Source organism: Abrus precatorius, unplaced genomic scaffold (assembly GCF_003935025.1).
Source record: "Abrus precatorius isolate BTA unplaced genomic scaffold, Abrus_2018 Scaffold3, whole genome shotgun sequence".
NCBI classification, from domain to species: Eukaryota; Viridiplantae; Streptophyta; class Magnoliopsida; order Fabales; family Fabaceae; genus Abrus; species Abrus precatorius.
Window position 1 is genome coordinate 6,310,946 of NW_020874373.1, and position 20,386 is coordinate 6,331,331.

Below are 20,386 nucleotides of genomic sequence, written 5' to 3' on the forward strand. Positions count from 1 at the left end.
CACTTTACAATATAAAATATACACAAATTAATTTATATTCATTTATTCAAAACTAATATATATTTAATGCAATTATATTTTTTGAAATTGAAATTCAAAATAACAAAAAATATAAAGTGATTGATAAAATAATAAATTAGAGCGTGTGTTTATTTACTGGTTGGGGGTTTCGTAACTCCAAAGGCACGGCCAATTAATCCGTAATTTATACAATTTTACTAACTTTATTTATTGCGTTAGGAGAAGAACAGTGGTTTTTGGTGTCTTGTTCAACAAAACTGTGTGTCCAAATGAGCGAGATGTGGCCTATGTCGGGGGTTACCATATAAGCCAACCCATGTCATAATTATTATTTCACGATTGTGTTGCAAGTAAGGAGTAAGAAATTTCAACTCTTTTTTTTATTAAATAATAATATCTTGTTTTATTAATATACGTTTATTATTAGTCAAATTTTATGTAAATTAAGTTGAGTCAAATATTTAAAGCTGAAACTTAATTAACACTTCCTCAAGTTTAATAATTATCGCTTAAAAGTTTTCTTATTGATTATGGAAAATAATAAATATTTTCATTACTGAAATGCTTTTATTATATTTTTTTACTGTTCATTTTGCTTCTTTACTGAAAAAATTGTTTTACATATAAAATGTATTTATTTAGATAAAAGTAAAAATATAAATTTGTAATATAAAATTATAATTTATTGACAATTTAATTGAAATATAGTGATGATTTGGTTTTTTAAGAATTTTATTTAATTGTAAATTGCTATATTAATAAATTTTATTAATTTTGTAATATTTTCATCTGTGTAGTTGAAATTAAAGTTAAATTTAGGTTTGTTTGTTTATTAAAATAAATGTATTTTAATAGACGGGGTTTAAATAGTTTATGTTTTGTCTAACTTATTTAAACCTTTATCTGTCATTGTTTGAAATAAAAGAAAAAAACATTTATTTGTTGTTTTTTAATCGTTACCTTTAAAGTAATTAAAAAGTTAGATATAAAGATGTAAAGATATAAAGATAATTTTTAAAATAAAAATATAATTTATTAAAAAATTAATTGAGATACATTGATAATATAAATATTTTATTATTATTATTTAATTATAAATCATTGTATTAATAAGAATTATTGACTTTTGTAATATTTGTTTTAAATTATAATTATTGTATATTATAATTAATTAGTGATATAAAAACACAGTATATTAAAACTATATTTAGTTATTGTTTATATTTTTAATTTAAAATTTTAATTTGTATCCAAACATTAAATGTTAAACCTTGACAGCTTGAACTCTATTCATTTATGTAATTGAAATTAAAGTAAAATTTAGGTTTGTTTGTTTATTAAAATAAATGTATTTGATTGAGCATTCAATATATTGAGTTTAAACAGTTTATGATTTGTCTAACTTATTTAAACCTTTATCTGTCATTGTTTGGAATAAAAAATATTTATTTATTGTTCTTTAATCGTTACTTTTAAAGTAATAAATAACAAATTTATTATTATTTCATCAAAGAAAAATACAAAATGAATTGACATAATTTTTACAGAAATACAAAAAAAAAACATATTTTTATTTATTTTAACAATATTTTCTCTTTCTTTAAATCTCTCTCTATATATATTCATACACTTATTTAAATTTTTTGACTTTGAAAATCCATTAGAAAACTTTCTATTCAAAATAGTAGTTACATTGTTTTCTGTGTTTTTTCTATTCAAAAGTTAATTTATTAACACGCTAAAAATTAATAAAATTTAGAGTTTTGTTAATTAGAAAATTTCAAAAATAAAAAATATAATTTATTAAAAATTATGTTAAAATACATTAAAAATTATATTAAAAAACATAATACTTAACTTTGACCTAAAATGTAAGTTACTAACAAATTTTAAAATGTAATGGAATCGTAACTTAAAAGAATAATAACCACATTAGTAAAGCTGCCCTGAGTTTAACCATTGTTGGAACTTGAAAACTAGAATTGTAGACCTTTTGCTCTTGGAATGGGAATGTAATAATGTTACAAATAAAGAGCATTAAAGTGACCTAAGTGTAGAATCCCGATGCTCACTATTGTTTATATGGTTTCGAGGATGATAGGGTAACAAAAGGGAGACCACCTCACAGTTTCGCATCAATTAATTATTAAATTTTAAAATATCAATAAATGCTTTTAAGATACTAATTAAAAATAAAAAATTATAAACATACTTTATTCAATACATTAAGAAAACTCCTCAATAAAATTCTTAATTTTATCTGACTAATAACTGATCTTCAATTGAGACAAAAATTAAATTAAAGTTATATAAGTTGGTGGGTGTACTTACATTTAGCATGAATCTCATGTTAACAACCTTGTGTTTATTTATATTGAATCAATAATTAGTTTTTGTAAAATTAAATTATTTTTTACTATATTTATTGCATTTTAGTTGTTACGCACAACAAATCAGAACATTGACAAAAGTTGATTTTATAGTATGACAAAAGTTGATCCTTACATAGCTACCATATAAGATTGGTATGCATGAAGTTGATGATGACAAAGAAATAGTATACTTGTATAGACGAAGTATACAAGCCAGAACAGACCGTATAATATACCAACATAAACCGTAACTCATGACTGTCATATCTTACAATGAACATACATGAAATACTGAATGCAGAAACATAAATGGGGCATAGATCGTATTTTGAACCTTCTTGAGTTGTGCCAAATTACAATAGGATTTTTAAACACGTTATTAAACTATTATCCCTACGAACTCGATTATACCATGTAATACTACTGTATCATAAAAGAAAAAAAAAAAAAAACTTGTATTACAGTTTGCTGCAAAATATTTTTTTTGTACGAATATTTATTTATATAATATTCTTTTTTTAAAGTTCTCTTTTATACATGTTTTGTAAGTTCATTTGCTTATTCTGGGAACGGGGGTTAACCCAGCCTAGACTGGATCAACCTCCGGCATAGTTTAACACATTCAATAAATTCCGAAGCCATATATATATATATATATATATATATATATATATATATATATATATTTTTCTGCATTTCAAATTTATTGCTTGTCATGAAATTATTAAGGAGATACCGATTCTTTCTAGTAAATACCTCCAAAGGCACCATATTATTTGGAAAAAACTAGATTCCTTAATCTATATAGTATGTTATATTCTAAGATGGCCAAGATCAGAGCTTGTTCTTGACACGTCTTCGTCTTGGGGTTTTAAATCTTCTGTTTCCATGCTTTTGGATGCCTCTGCCATGGATCTCCTTGGAGGAGCTGAGCACACTGGAACTACTGATCTGATTCGCACAGCTGGGGCCATATATAGAGGATTAGGTGCTCTTATCATGCCATACCTTTCAGGGGTAGGCATGCATGGACTTCGTGGGACTCCAGTTCTCAATCTTGAAGCAACAGCCAGAGGTACTTCCTGGTGTCGCAGTCTTGAACCGGCAGATGAAGTAGGACCCAATGTTCTCACCTTGGAAGATGAAGTTTCTGGTGGTCTAAAACTTCTGTTGGAACTTGCTTGTGAATGTGCACTGAGACCAGAGGAGTCAATACTAGATGGGTTTTGCAACTCAACATTATCTGGTCTGGGTACAGATCCCATGCTCCAATGAGAGTCCCATTCAGATTTCTCACTTTGTTCTCCTCCTAACTCAGCATTTCTACTTCTGCATCCAGAACCACCACGCTTTTGTCTCTCATCTTCTGGAGCTGGTGTTAGCACTCTAGCTTCATTGCTATAGTTGCAAATTGGGGGTGGGGGATCTTCTGCTTTTTCTTCCTGGAGCTCTCTGATGGTTACTGTTGACCTGCCCCTGTTTAACTCGGGAACAATTTGGTTTGAAAAATAAAATGAAGGGCTTGATGTAGCAATAGAGAATTTTGGTCCTACAGGAACGGATGCTAACTCTCTAGCCGGAAAATAAAGACAGTGGTCTGGCTGGAGCACAGATTGCATTAATGGATAAATCTGTGGAGGGGGTGGAATAATTGGTTGAATGGTTAGTGCCAATAGACGATTTTGTTGCTGCATAATTTGTTCTTGCTGCCAAATTTGATATAGAGCCACCTCAGGCGAGAAACTAGAGATTCCACAATGCTGGCATTGCATAGTATACATGCCTGTAGTTGGTTGGGTTGACACCAAAGATGTTGCAGTGGACTTTTGCCACCTATGTTGATGATCACTTTTGGAAAAGTTCTTTGACCCAGATGGATGCAAACTTGCAAGGACCCGAGCAATGATGACTTGTTCCTGTTCTTCATTGCCTTTAGACTCCGGAGAAAATGAGGATGAAGTTGAAGAAGATAAACGATGCTCTGACACTGGAAAGAAATTTCAAACAACATATAAATTATAAAGTTAAGTCCTGGAAGGAAAGGGGGAAGCATGTCAAAAATAAAAAGGTAAGTTATAAAGAAGACAGTTTGAGGTGGGTTCACAGAGAATGTTTCTTGTGGAGACACCAAGAAAATGTACATATAAGTATACAATTACATAAGCAACGTGCTCACATTTTCTCAATGCAGACCAAGCAGCCATTGCAGCATTTTTCTGAGCCTGTTTCTTGGTCCTAGCTGGGTCTCCAGTAAAATGCATTCCTGCAATCTCAACGGTACATGAGAAGTTAGGACCATGGCCTGGTCCAGACCGAATGGTCGTATAAACAGGAAGATTCAGTCCAGCTCTATGAGCAGTTTCCTGTAGCAAATTCTTGTATACTCCTGTTTCATCCTGTCAACATCCAAATAAAAAAAAAAAAAAGCATATTCAAAGAAAAATATTATTTTAAATAATTAAAAAAAAAAAAAACTGTAATAGAAGAATTTTAATAACAGTGATGAACATAATTCATCACATTCTTCCCCCACCAAAAGGAGATGGGGGGGAAAAGAGAGAAAAGAAACGGAAAGCACTAGAATTAACTGCAATGAGCAAAAATTCCAGTATTTTTAATTTAGATTCCTATGCGGTGTAGTTCTTAAATCTTAAATTCTTCTATCCATTTTATCCCATTTGGTTGTAAAAAAAATTAAAATCTAATGAATCAGACATCCTCTACACATCCTTTGGAAGAAAGAGTAGAATCTTATAGTCTAAAAAAGACGATAAAAAAGGGAACAACATAATTAGAATATATTTGTATTGCATTTTTCATCAAAAAGGATAGAGAAACGCAGCAAAGACCTAAATGGAAATGTATATTTGGCCTTGATTTTGGTTGGTTAGCATTTTTGCCCCATCAAAAAGAGAGGTGCAAGAAAGGAACGTTGACCATTAACCCGGGATCAGTGTTACATGGAAAAAGCTAAACATGGAAATCCAGCTTCCCAGTAGTGATGCATGACTGATAAATGACTGATCTAGACTATAGACAAGTTAGGTTATGATGACCAGTTATAGATTCTTAAAACCAAACATATAGGCATTAGATATAAAACCATGAAGAAGTTTATAACTTTAATTCCACATATCTGATGCAGTGATGCCAATATAAACAAAAGGGTCTACAGCTAAGCAGTTCCCTAAGAGCATTGGTAAAGAAACATTAAATACATAAATGCCTGCAATTACCTAAAGGAGCATTTGTTAAATGACTATTGCATTATCCAATAAAATGAATGCTTCCTTTCCCAATATAAATTTTTTATTTTGTTTTCTTAACCTGTGCCCTCTATAATTTGCTTAAACAAAAATCAATATTACATTATTGAATATTTTTGTAGGATGAATTGCTCACACAAGCTACCATGAACCATCCACTTTAACCTGTATTTCCTTCAAATTGAAATATAAAGTCAAAATTCTGAACCCATGACTTCATAATTCATATCATTTGATACACAGTAGGACCCAATGATCATTTGTTCCAGTATTCAAAATGACAACCATTAAACATCAAATGACAATGGATAAGCCATTATGCACTTGACAAGTCAACCAAGTGACCACAATTTTGAAGAAAGGAAGAAAGAAAGAAACATCAGTGAAATCTAGGAAATTGGGGGTGGGAGGATAAAAGTTTCCCAATTGCTCACCAGAACTCTTGCAGCCAAAGCTCTGGAGGGACCTCTTTTTGCAAGTGTGTTAAGAGCTACCTCAGCCGCTGCATGTTCTGCCTGTCTAAGAGTAGAGCAGAATGCAGGGCTTTCAAAGGATTCTCCATTAAAATTGACAGTTGCCTTGAAACGAGGAGCGTGATCTGGCCCTTCACGAATACATGAATAGGCTGGCAAATTAAAACAGCTTCTTTGAGCCAATTCTTGCAACCGGTTCTTATACATGTCTGCAAACAAATGAATGCACACTGCACAGGCATTAGTAAAAAGGTATTTAATTTTTTATAATGTAAGGGAGAGGACAGGAAGAAGGAGCAAGAAACTTGTGTTATTCTAGCAAACAGTTCTGTTAATGAATAATACACCCCACAGATTCTATCCCAGTGCAGTAATAATAAATAAACATTATAACTACACTGTGTGAGAATGGGGTAAGAATTATGAAATTTATCACATCTGAAACATTTCAAATTCTCTGAAACTCACTGCCATTACACCAAAGACCAATCATATTCTTCATCCACATAACACCATCCCCAATACTTGATTTGTGTGTGTGAGTCAGCGCACTCACAGATTGGCAATTTAAAGAATAATTCTACAAACTACCAAAATCGAGCATTGTTTATAAATTATAACTGCACTGACAAGCTGACGGCAACCATAAACTTCACCAAATAACAAATTAAACTCTGATCATACTCAATTTGAATTCATTTCTATACAAATTTGGCAATACTGACAATTAAGAAATTTCAGAAATTTTCCGTACCCTGCAGTAAACTTTTCTTTTTCCTGAAATAATTAATCATAATTTAATTTAACCTCGTAAGAAAGGGGAAAAAATGCTCCCAAAAAAATGCCAAATGTAAAATCACAGTCCAGCGAAGAAACTCTAGAAACCCCAAAAAGGAAGTAGACAGTAACAATTAACTAAATCAGTTGAAGAATGAAACAGAAGTGAACAGCAAAGCCTTATCTTGTATTCACTCAGAATCAACCAAATTACCCAGTGGACCAATATTTACAACGATCAAACCCATTTATGACAAATATATACGAAAAAAGTTCAGAAATTGCACTGATAAAAGTAAAAGAATGGTGATAGACAAGTAAGAAAGCAGGAAGCACCAAATCAGAGCTTTGAAGGAACTAGTGGGAAAGGATCTGAGTGTGGGGGAGCAGAGTTGGGGTGAAATTGAAGTTTAGTGATTCATTTGAGAAAATTTTCCCGAGAAAGTGAAGGAAAAAGAGGGTAATGAAAAGTGGGATTAAATACCTAATAAAGAGGAACAGCGATGTTGTGTGCATTCCCCTTTTCTGCTTAGGGAAGCAAAACCAAACTCTATTTATGGTTATGCCATTGCAATTCATCCACCATAATTGTGTTATTGTGTGTTGTGTTGCGCTTCCACCGTAAAATCAACACTCATCAATGCTATACGCCACCGTTTGTTGCAACTTCAAACAACACTCTTTCTTTTTTCATGGATGTCATGTTATATCCTCATTTACTATTTTTGTTTTTTAAATTTATTGCTTTAATGTTTTATAAAAAAAATATTGAATAATACCTTAAGAATATAAAAATATTTTTCATTTTTTATTTAATGGCTAAAAATAATAAAATTTACTATCAAATATAGAATTATATCTTAAATTTATATAAATAATTCTTTTAATTTTTTAAAATTTCTTTCAATAAAATAAAAAACTTAACCAAACACGTGTTTATTCTTTTTCAAAATCGTTTCCGCAGATCAAAATATCAAATAAGTTTGTTCCTAATATAACATTTTTTAAAAATAAAAAATATATTTTATAACTTTTGGTGACATTGTGTAAAATTTAAAACATTTTTCTTTTTTAATCTCTGTGAAATTACAGCAAGGGTGGGAAGCCATTGAAGCATAATTAACGGTTTTTTTTTCCTAACCTCATGTAAAGTGGTATGTGATTTATGAACTTAAAAGGTAGAGGTACATTCAATTTTTACACGACCCATTATTTTGAATGACAAATACTAATAAATGTTTTAAAAAATAAAGAATATTTAAAAGTATTAATAATGCTTAGTTACCCAAACTTTCAACATAGGCGAAATTTTTTGATGATTTATTTATTTATTATTATTTTAATGAATAATCTTCAAACATTTATTAACTATGTCCATTTTAAATAAAACTTAACGCATTACAAGCAAAATTTATCAATACATTACAAAAATCATATTTATTTTTTATTTTTTGTAGACCACATGTTTCTTTAGGACACTGTTAATTTGATAGTAGTATATAAAGACCAATTAAAATTTTGACACCGCTCTTACATATAATAAGCCACAGAATTCGTGCCACAAGCATTAGAAATATGGGTGTGGGAATAAATGAAAAAAAAATAAAATGCATTAGTACATTACTTATGGAACTTCCTGTTGGGGAACATATTTTAGGTAGCCACTTACAATGTTTTGAGATTTGGAAACACAGTGTGTGTGATCACAAGACGCTGCTCTATATATAAGCTCTGGACTCATGGTACTAGAAGTTGGCAACAGTTCATTCATTCATCCCACTGGAGCCATGTAATCATGTACCATCAAAACCAGGGTCCAGCAACAAGAAAGGTGAGTACGGTGTTGTGATATTGAGGCGAGTCATCACATTTATGGCCCTGGGTAACAAAGCTTCTGGTGTTACCTTGGTTATGGACAATGGACAAGAAATAAAGGCCACTTTTTCTACTTTGAGGTTCATTTTTGTAAAGAGCACCGAATCAATGGGCTCATAGCCCATAATTTGGATGATAAGGAACATTAAAAATAGTAACCAAATAATATTTCCAAGTTGATTCTGGAAGCCATTTTGCCTAGCTTGTGTTTTTGTTAAGCTCTGAACTAGTGGTTCACTAGGCAGGAGTCCCGTGATCAAATGTTAATGTTTTCCTTGTTCTTTTATTCAATGCAATTCTCAATGAAAACAATTATGATTTAACTACTGGCACAACTTAAAAGGACTATCTCATTAGGAAAGAGAATTTCATGGATTAAGTAATTCATTGAATTTCTTATTGTACTCAATGTGAGACTCATAATGTTACAAATGTAACGAACAAATGCACCATTTTTTTTATTAGAATGATGACAATCTACATGTATCTGCTTAAAAATAATTATGATTACATTATGTACCAACGCATTTTCAGGGCTTAAATGCTGGGGTTGAATCAGTTTCAGGAGGATTAAATGTCTGATACACTTTCCTATCAATGAAATTCCTGTATGGATCCTCCTCCCTCTTCTTGATCAAGTAATCTATATTTCGTTCAACTTCTGACTTAATCTGCAAGTAAAGTTGGCTTGCAATTTCTCTGTCTTTTAGCATCTTCTCCATGCCTTTTGTTCTTATGGGTTTCCCAAATAGATAGTAAAAGCGACCTGGTATTTTGGGTAGAAGCACTGGAAAAGTGATATTTTGGTTTGCTACCTCCCCACTTATTTCATCCCTGGATATTAACAAACATTAGTGGCTTGTGAATGAAAAGTTCACGGTTTTGATATATTAGCTATATACGCCTATGTCAAACATTAAGAAATAAACACTATTGAGATGGAGAATTGTTACCTAAACTTAATTGAGTCACGACTCATATTTCTGATGTAATCGTTGACTAAGGGAATCTTCATTAAGTCGTTGTAGTCAAGAGCTAACTGTAAATTCAAGCAGGAGAGTCCAATCAAAAGGCAAGTACAATTAATCAAAGCTCAAGCATTGCAAAGAAAATAATAAAAATAAAATGGAATGATTGTATATATTTTCTTCTCATTCATTTTTTCTATTCAAATTATTTCTCAAAATCCTAATTGAGACTTAAATTATTTGCAGTTGAGTCTAACTCAACTCTAAAAGTTAGCTTATAAGGTGATGATTGCTTAGCCTTTATAAATTTTATTTTAGCCATATCTGTAGTTAACATATGTCTTCAACAAAGACAATTAAGATGAACATTCCCAACAGATACTTTTTTCAATCCTACAATCTATAGTTAAGAGAGTTTTCTAGTTGGAAAGAATGACAAATGAATTATCCTTACTAAGAAATATTTAACATTAAAAAACACAGGGAACTTTCGTAAGTGTATCAAACAGAACATCCTGAAAGTACACTTTGCCAACCATAGCAACCATTGAACAGACATTGTTGTAGTGTTTCAATGTGGATGAAAAGTCTAAACCTCCCATTTACCATACCACAAAAATATTGAATGTTGTCAACTGTAAAATCAAGCACTATATTCTATATTCACGATCACAAGAGATTAAAACCACTAAGGAGAGGATTTTCATCTCATTTGTGGCTGGCACCTATGATCTATCCATTAAATGCTATATCACATGACTGAAGCAGAATGGACGGTCTATTAAATTGCTATGGTTAAAAAAGTAAAGACCTGTACCCAAAAAGAAAAATAGAGAGACTATTAGAGAAAGAAGAAACCTACTTCAGCTATATCATCTTCGCCTACAGCTCCAAATGGCACAATTGTAGCACCAAATCGTGCTGCCATTCTCACAAATTCAGGATGATCAGGCCAAATCAACTTGTATTCCTCCCCCTGATGGAGCACAGTCAGTGTTAAGGCAAAATGGAGAACCATCATCACAAAACAGTTAGCCCTGATCTCAATACTTGACAAGCTTCATAAATCAACATTAACTAAAAATTAGTGCAAACTTGACAAGTGGTCATGCACAGTTTGGAGTTATATTTTAAAATAGTGGCGGAAATACTAAAAAAGGTATTGGTAGAAGCCAATGATCTCCATTATATGTTTATGCATTGCATGGTTATTTCTGTCTGGAAAATGAAATATTTTAATTGCTACTTTGCCTCTTGAGTTCCTTAACATAGCTTTTACAATAAACAGAGACCTAAAATTTAGGATATCTGATTAATAAAAATCTTACCCAACAAAGTTTAGATTAAAATATTTTTTTCCACAAAGCTAACTATATAAATGTATCTAAAATATAAATTACGACATGAGAACATCAATTTTCTGTTTTAATGATATGAAAGCATAAAATAACTGAATCATAAATATGGCACAAAAAGACATAGTTTCATTTTTTGTTGGATAAGAAACCTAGATGAAACAATAAAACTTGACGCACCTTAAAATGGAGAGCCTCGCGCGCACCTCCGGGGTATAAGAGAACATGTGATTTTGTTGAAAGTAATTTAAAAAGATTGCTTGCTGAAACAGGTACACCACCAAATATCTTCACCCAATCAAACACAGAAAACTCAGAAGAAAAATTTTCTATTTTTGCTGTAAACAGCTCAGGATGGGCTATTCCACGAAGCGCAATACCCTTTTGACTTAAAAATTCATCTGTAAGTGAGATAAGCTCTAACCCCAACAACATGTGATAACCAACGTATAAGACAGGACCTTCATCTGGAACACCAGAGAGACCTTTTACAATCGTCCCATCATCCAAGGTTGAGAAAAATACCGATCCAGTAACAGAACGAAACAAACTGCAATCCATATCAGTAGCATATCAGCTTTAATTCTTCAACAACCCCCCCCCCCCCCTTTATTTTCACCCATCAAGGCAATAAGGACATTAACTAGTAATTTTCTAATAGAAAGAACACAAGATGAGCATAATATTGCCAGATCAAATTACCCAACTACTTGATCCATTGCATATCTGAATTCTGTCATACTGGGAGGAATGAAATCCTTGACAAAATCATGCCGACTTGAACGACGGTACATGCAAGTCCCCTTGATGATTGTTAGCAGACCAATGCCATCTTCCTGCACTAACATGCAAAATACAATTAATCAACTAAGCTAGAATTGAGTTATCATTGAAGGCTATACAGGCAGTAAATTTGTAATTAATACTGTTAAAACTTATATTGCCATAAGGTGGGTTTTGATAAACAACTTAATGATGTACTTATTCAGTAAGTTCTTACTAAATGAGAGCTTATTCATAAATTTCACTGCAAAGTTTATTCAAATAAGTTAAAAAGAACTCATATTAAGCTTTTTCATAATTTATTCAAACTTGTAGAAAGAAAGTTTATAAGTCACTTCCACAAACCCAAATAAGTCTTCCAAATGCCTCCATAAAAAATTGGCTACTGAGTTTATTCTATAATGCGAAGTACCATGATGGAAATTATGTTAAAAAGTAGTAGCTTAAAATAAAAAAACATCCTTTTGTTTGCCTGTTGTTCCATGGATACCTTCAATTAAATTTCAGGTGAAAACCCTTCAGTTGCTCAATTTGGTCCTCCAAAGTTACATAGTCTTCTCCTTTGTCTTCCAAAATTTTGATCACCAAATTAATCAAAACTTCTTCTCAACACTTTAGTTCTCTAAAAATTTTATTACTGAATTAGTCTCTCAAAGATTCCTTAAAGATTCTGTGTTGTTACTAGATTCCTTCGTAAGGATATATATAGTGACATTTTATCTTTGATATACTAATTTAGTGATAGATTAAATCTTTGAAAAAAATTAATTTGGTGACAAAAATCTTCAGAAACAAATATGGTGATGATTTAAATATTAAACGGATAAATTTGGTGAGCAAAACTTTTGAAAGACTAATGTAGTGATGATGCATTTAACTTTGAAGGACCAAATTCTCTACATGTAAAATTTAAATCTCCTGAATAGTCTACATAGATTTAGAGGGTGGAGAGACATTTCTCAGTAACTTTCTTTGTTCTTCTTGCTGTTATCAGTTTTCTGTTTTGTGAGTAAATCCAGGATTAAATACTAAATGGTCTATTAATCCAATTTTGCATTCAGTTCTTGTCAAGATCCTTTAAAATGACCAATTTTTTAATATACTCCCAAAGCATTACTTAGTTCTTGAAGAAGTGTAGTATTCTCATAATACATAAGGCTTCTCTCAAGTGAGATTGCACAACTATGCCTAACTTGGGTAACATGATGTAATGTGATAGTGTCACTTGACACAAGCTTTATATGGGGCTTATCAAATGAGAGCATTATTGTATTATGAAAGGAGAAAGGAACTAATCTTAATCATTCAATATTAAAAAGATGGTTAAAATATGTTCACTTGAAAAAATCCCATGACTTTACTGATGATAGTTGCAAGTATATATATATCTATTCATCTCACATACCAGAAGAAGGGTGTGCCCATTGTCCTTGAAGTTACGAACTTTGCAGTTTTGCAATAAGCCTGCAAGTCTTTTAGCTTCATTTACACTGGGAAGCATGTTATCCTTGCCACTACAGTGGAAACTTTGTCAATCACAATTCTCAACACCTGACTGAGATATTAACTAGAAAGTAACTTTTACATGTCACATGAACACTAGTCTCAAATTGGAGTGAATAAATGCAAAATAGTAAAATCCTACACAAAACTTTATTGACTAGTTAATTACACAGCGGAAGAGATCAATGCAAGAGCCTAAGTCAAAATTCAGCAAATTTAAGTTTTCTTTTTTAAAACCTCTCATATTATTGACCATGTGAAACATACATAAATTATTGTTCTTCCGAGCATATAATTCTGTAGGTTGTTGTGGCAGAATTCCTCTGATATATTTTAACAACAACAATCAAGTCGTTTCTCACTAAGTGGGGTTGACTACATGGATCAAGAGATGTCATAATATTTTATATTGTATGTACAAATTCAGATTTGAGAGGCAATTAGGAAAAGAACCTATTTGGAATATGATGATAAACAAAATTACCAGCAGAAACAGAACATGACACACACACACAACATTATTATAGGAGACATCAAAACTAGAGAGAGTAAGAACCTAGCAAGCACAAGTACTTCAGCTTTGACAGCATGAAGACGCGAATTAGCATATGCAGCAGCAGATTTGAGAAGTTTCACCTTCCAAAGAAGAGTGTCCCTTGGTATAATATTAGCCATATCCTGACAATGACAAGTAAAATACAGATTAACAGCTTGATATAATCCCATATTACATGAACTTTAAGAATTTGTCTAGAAAACAGAACAGAGGAAAGGGAAGGAGGAAAAAGACAAATACTACAATCTAAAAAACTAGATTTAATTCTTGTGCTATGCGGGGATTGATAAATATCTTTAATTAATAAATTATAATTTAATTAAAATTTATTGATGTAATAATATATTTTTATATTATTATCTAATTACAAATTATCATATTAGTGAAAATGATTAATTTTTATAATAATTATTTTAAAAGGTATATTTGTTATATATTATAAATGCTTGATAGTGTAAAAAGATTTATAATGATAAAATCAACACTATGCTTATAAATTATTTAATGTTTAATTCTTAAAGCAGTCATAAACTTTATTATAGTTATAATATGGTAACTATATATGAAAAATATATAATAAAATATTTTTTCATATTGCAGTAAAAATTGTAATTATTATATTATAAATAATTATTTTATCATTTTATATTTAATATTATAGTTATAATGTAATATTATATTAATACTTGTATTTATATGTCTGATAATTAAATAATATATATTATAATAAAAGAGAGAGAAAAGTATAAATGGACAAAATAGTAATCAAAATTAAAGTCAAAATTGAGATTCAATTTTACAGTTGAAGATTGGAGATAAAAGCTTGCTTATGCATATATATAGAGAGATATATAGATAAATAGATAGATAGATAGATAGATAAGAGGGATACTGAAACAAATATAACTTGTAAGGGTTATCAACAAGGTGAAAGAAAAATCTTTATGAATTTGTAAGTTTTGGCGTGTCGCCAAAATTTAGGAGTTAAATCCATGTCACAAGCTTGTAAGTCTTGTCACAATTAATTAAAATTAGAAATGTAGTAGCCATAAAAATAACAATTAAAACACACAGAGATAGACAAAAGGACACAATATCAAAAGCTTCTTACAGGAAGACATGGTAGCAATGCAGTAAGGTTGTATGATAATTGTTCAATTTTCTTTATCAGAGGAAGCCTATTGCCGATGTTGACTGATGCCATCTTCATTGGATCACCTGATGTCATTATAAATGATATAATAATGTATAATATGAATGCCTTCTTTAATAGATGTACTGATTCTTAGGCATAATCCACATGATATTAAATAGGTAAGAATTGGAATTAAGGTATCCATCACATATACAAACGAATTGTATCTCCATGTAAATGTCATAATTGGAGTCTTAAGAAAATAGATTATTTACCCATAACAAAACTAAGAAGGAAGGGAACAGTGACATGCAGTTCATTAGGCAAAGCCTCCAAGATAGGAAACAAAGGTTGTAACTGAGATCTGCCAAAGGATGTAGCTGTGATTGAAAGATATGTAGTCAGATTCAAGCTGAGGATTGACAAGACATCACCAAATAAATACATTATCAAATATGACAAAACAGAATACAGCATTGATAGACTCACCAGGATTGGCTAATATCAGTACTAGGTCAACTGTTGGATTACGAGCAGCAACAGCAAGTGCTAGGCATCCACCAAAGGAATCACCTACCAGATAAATTGGCTTATTTGGAGCCAAAGCATGCTCAAGTTTAACAGCTTCTTCAACAAGTTTCACCAGCCCTATGTAAAATTAAATAATAAATAAGAAAAGGGGAAACTCTCCGTTTAAGTATCAATGATAGCACCAGATAATTTGTGGTTTGCATTATCAACAGTTATTAAATTTTATAATTGAGTGCATGTTTAGGTTTGCTTAGTTTTTTGAGAGAAGAAACATTTTTACCCAAAAATCTCTCTCAAGCAGATTTTTATTATAAGCTATGTAAAATACAGAATAAGTTAATCTTAACACACATCAAATGCTCTGGCAATATGTACAACAACCATCATACAAGAATTTCACCAATCATATGCGAAGTAGTGATATGAAGCCTAACTTCCAATTATTGTACACTAACCTAACAAGAAATTTGAAATCTAAATTCATAAAGAGTTTTCAACAGAAAGTTGTTGGTTCCTGCCATGACACAAGAATAATGTTGGTGAAATCATTTTGGAATTCATAGACAAATCAGATCTAAAATGAAGATAATTTGAAGTTTGTGGATTGTTTGGGACATTCTATATTCACTATTACAAAAAATGGATAGAATGTCAATAACCAATTAGTTTTACTTATATTTTTTAATATTACTAGCATGTAGGGAAGAATCCAAATAATTAGCTATCCATTGATTAATTAATTTTGGTTTATGTTTAGAAGAAATTCAGATAGTAGATAGTAATACTAATAAGGAATCCAAGAGTGAGTGTCATCAAGAATTCCACAGTTCAATCTGTTTTAGAACTCAGAAAAACCACTAGGAAGGGTTGGGTAAGAGGGAGAAGGGGGAGGAGGACGAGGACGAGGAAGAAACCCCTCCAACCTAGGACTAGGACTGAATATTTTCAGAGTTGCCAAAGGAGGAGTGGCCCAATCTAGAGTTTTCCTTGTTTCTCATACAATCTATTACACTCATTTACTTTTGTTAGTTTGAGATTAGAAGCATAAACATGCTTCATTCAATTTTATGCTTCAAATTGAGGACTAAACAATTCATAAATGTTAATTTGGAGACAAGTAAGCTGCATCACATGTGAACTCCAAATTTATCACCAATGTAGAAGTATGTTTCAAGAGTAGTAGACAATTTAACATTGAGAAGTTCAATATGATTCAATAAAATGAACTGCTCCAATTAAGCATTCTCAAATATTAAAAGCATTCAGTTATTGAGAAAGTGCTCATTGGTAACTCCCAATTAGATATTTTAATTCGAAAAAGCTTCAATTCCCAATAATTTATTTACTGTCACATGAAACAAAGTTGCAACTTGTTAGGAACAATTATATGTTACTATCATTTAAATGCATCAACAGCAACACAGAAGAACTACCAAAAGTTGACAAATGCATACATTAAAAAGCAAAGACCTTCAAATGGTGTTTGATCATGAACCGGAATATGCAAGCAGCGAACTTCAAAAGCCCTGTATTGCAAAATGTAAAGGTGAAAAGAGAAAACAATACAAAACTGGACAAACATACAAAGAATAAATTTTCAGAACAATACAATAAACTAATCAACTGTGAATCTGTACGCATACATGCGTAGCATTAGAGGAGATTTATCTCACCAAGAAGCATAAATACTGCCATCATTAACCTTCAAATAGAACTGTTTAGGGCAAAAATAATCTGACCATTTTAGAATTCAGTAATACCTCAGGCATACAATTTTAAAATGCTTATTCTAATCCTGCAGACATAGAACAAGCTAAACAATTGACATTTTATGGGAACTTTTTCACTAGTTAACAAGAAATCGAAAACACAAACATACTTCCCAAGAGCTTGATGATGCAAAGAAAGGCCAAATCCCGTGCCATCCATCCCTGCAGTAGTTAAACTCAAGAAACTTCAACACTGAACATGTTTATTTCTGACATTCAATATAATAAAGTTAAGAGTTAATATACAATTTGGTGCCAGAAAGTAGCAACTTGTGTCGCTTTAGTCCCTAAAACTTTTCATCTACACAAATCAGTCCATTGAACCTAACTATTCACGAGCTAAACGACTTCATAAAGTAAACTTGTTAGCAAGTTGACACTTTGGAAGACAAATTTAGTATTTGTATAGACACGTAAATCAAATTGTGCATTAGTCTAGCATTCAAAACAATTAAATTAACCATTTAACATTACACTATCCTCAAACTGAAAGGTTGAATAGGATCAACAACATCGAAAGAGAACCATTCAACACACTCCTTCAAAAGCAGAAAAAAAAAATATGAAAAATCAACTCTTGATACCCAGAAGCCTCATGCACACATCACATTATCACAGTCTCACAATTCCTAATGCCATTTACCAGGTAGAAACAGAAGAGTGGGAGAATCTTTTGAAGGAGAACCACATTCAACTGGGCAAAACCATCGAGGTGGGCCTCCATCAAACTTGCACATATCCTTAGCTGCAACAAAGTAATCTTCCACAGTTCGAACCCCATATCCATCATCCCAAAGTGGTGCCAAACCTTCTTCACACTTCTTCTCTTCAACTCCACCATGCAACAAACCCACTCTCCTTTCCTCCTTAATCAAAACACCATTTTGATGAGACCCCACAACCACAGAAGCTCCGTTCACTGCTTCCACTGAATCAGATTCAGAAGACAACACCGTCGAGCTTCCACTGTCCAAGCTCTGAGCCCGAATTCGAAAACTGGTCATTCTCAGTGAGCTTATAACAGAAACGGGTGAGACCCGAAAACCCATTACCGAGGCCATGACGAAAGTTGAAGCGAAGTGGACACACGTACACCAATCTTTTGGTTTCGGAACAAACAAAACAACTAATAATACTGAAAATTGTTTACTTTTATTATTTTAAAAAAAATCAGGAGAAGTAGCACACGATTCTTGTTTGCATGGTTTGAGCCTTGGAAAATGAAACCAACAAGCTCTACACTGGGAGAGTCAGAGTCACATGTTCGGCGTTCAGCGTAAAATGTAACTGTAGAAAAAAACAGAGTGTGAGCGATAAGAGCGAAATTGTAGCGAAACACACAAATGGAAAGGGGTGTGTACGGTGTAGCGACAATGGTGGAACATACAAATGTGGAGGTTATCATTTGTCACTGTGCCAGACACCCAAGATAACAATTGTCATTGTCGTTGAGCAAGTGCAATCAATCAATGGTAATAAAAATGTAATTTTCCATATATGACTGACAAGTTTTCTGAAGCATAATAAATATTTATGTACAATGAACATGTTAAAATATTTTTTTAATATGTGTCAAATGTTGGGTAATAATATATTATTAATACATTAAATTATATAATATTTTATAATTTTTAATAAAAATAGTATATATTAGTTTTTTAACAGACAAATAATAAGAGTTTATGTATGATAAAATTTTATTAAAAATAATAAAATATAACATCATTTATGCTATAATATTTAATAAAAATTAAGAAATAATTTTATTTTTTAACATGTGTCCTTAGACACATTAAAAATTTCATTTATTGATTTTCATTATATACACATTAAAAAAGATTGCATGATAAATAAAACGATATTCACAAAAAAAAGAAAGAAATATCACAATGAAAACAAAAGTTTTACCAATCAATATTTCAAAGACATTAATTAAAAGAAAATTAAAGCATAAAAATGTATTTAGTAATATTTTTAATAAATTTTATTTAATTTTAATTAATATCTTTAAGACATTCGTTAATATTTGTAAAAAAAACAAAAAAAACGTATGTTTTATTTACTTAATGATAAATGTTAACTGGCATTGTAAAGTGTTAATTAAAAATATTTAATAAATTTATTATTTAATTCATATTAGTTTCATGGTTTTGATTTCAAATTTAGTAAATTTTTTATTAAGAATGTAATTAATATTTTTTCATAAAATATTAATGCTTTTAAATACTTAATAAGAATTTTCAAATAATTAAAAAAAACTGTTTATTATATTAAAATTTAGAATGTTTAGTATTTTATTTTATAAATAAATAAAATATTTAATAAAATACATTGAAGAAATTATTTTATTTAATAAAATAATAAAAATACTTATAAAATGTATTTTAAATAATTTTTTTTAACATAAATCAATGTTTTATATTTTTATTTTTATAGGATTAGATAATGTTTATATTTTTTTATGCATTTATTGATTTAAATTAAAATAAAATGAGATAAACTTGTAAGTTAAAATAAAATTAAAACAATTTTTAATGTTGGGTAGTTTATGGAATCCATTTAGTATATTTTATAAAACTACACCATTAAATAAAAAGTTTGTTTAAAGTTGTATAAAATAAATATTTGAGTAGATCTAAAAGAACTGTAGATGGGTTGAACCATAATTGTCGCTCGTGAAAATCTCTTTGGAAAAATTTGAGTAAATTGGAAGCGCCCATTTTTAGCTTTACGTAAGCATTCGATACTCGAAAAATAAAGGAAACGTACAAGCCGCTTGTAAGCATAATTAAAAATAAAAATTTAAAATTACACATAAATATAAATAAACAACATAAGTAAGCTGAAAAAACAAAAAGCACCTAATTTTTTTTTTTAAAAGGCAACTTTTTTTGTCAGAAAATAGCAACTAATCTATCCTTTTTGAACATGCAACGGATGTAATTGGGCCACGGCAAATATTTGTGTGACCATGCGCTTTAGCTGTGTAATGGCTGTTGGCC

At 30.7% G+C, this 20,386-nt stretch overlaps 2 protein-coding genes across 6 annotated transcripts; both read right to left on the reverse strand.

Annotated features, from left to right (window-relative positions):
• Positions 1-3,107: 3,107 nt before the first annotated feature.
• On the reverse strand, positions 3,108-7,586 carry LOC113862789 (double-stranded RNA-binding protein 2-like). Of its 3 annotated transcripts, XM_027495993.1 has the most exons (5): positions 7,394-7,499; positions 7,246-7,281; positions 6,094-6,341; positions 4,570-4,789; positions 3,108-4,380 (listed from the first exon to the last, which is right to left on the reverse strand). In XM_027495993.1, exons 3-5 carry the CDS (start codon positions 6,337-6,339, stop codon positions 3,206-3,208), a joined length of 1,641 nt encoding a protein of 546 aa, XP_027351794.1. In that variant the 5' UTR covers positions 6,340-6,341; positions 7,246-7,281; positions 7,394-7,499; the 3' UTR covers positions 3,108-3,205. The 3 variants fall into 3 exon arrangements, with proteins under 3 accessions (XP_027351794.1, XP_027351792.1, XP_027351793.1); XM_027495991.1 differs by lacking the exon at positions 7,246-7,281 and having other exon boundaries at positions 7,394-7,586; XM_027495992.1 differs by lacking the exon at positions 7,394-7,499 and having other exon boundaries at positions 7,246-7,385.
• A 1,556-nt stretch (positions 7,587-9,142) lies between these two features.
• Positions 9,143-18,807, reverse strand: LOC113861568 (acyltransferase-like protein At1g54570, chloroplastic). Of its 3 annotated transcripts, none has more exons than XM_027494482.1 (13): positions 18,028-18,803; positions 17,495-17,546; positions 17,086-17,141; positions 15,574-15,732; positions 15,360-15,464; positions 15,061-15,167; positions 13,950-14,071; positions 13,296-13,404; positions 11,810-11,943; positions 11,288-11,657; positions 10,615-10,728; positions 9,738-9,823; positions 9,143-9,618 (listed from the first exon to the last, which is right to left on the reverse strand). In XM_027494482.1, exons 1-13 carry the CDS (start codon positions 18,443-18,445, stop codon positions 9,315-9,317), a joined length of 2,136 nt encoding a protein of 711 aa, XP_027350283.1. In that variant the 5' UTR covers positions 18,446-18,803; the 3' UTR covers positions 9,143-9,314. The 3 variants fall into 3 exon arrangements, 2 of the variants coding, with proteins under 2 accessions (XP_027350283.1, XP_027350282.1); XM_027494481.1 differs by having other exon boundaries at positions 9,144-9,618; positions 17,471-17,546; XR_003504260.1 differs by having other exon boundaries at positions 9,163-9,618; positions 11,288-11,943; positions 17,070-17,141; positions 18,028-18,807.
• Positions 18,808-20,386: the final 1,579 nt, after the last annotated feature.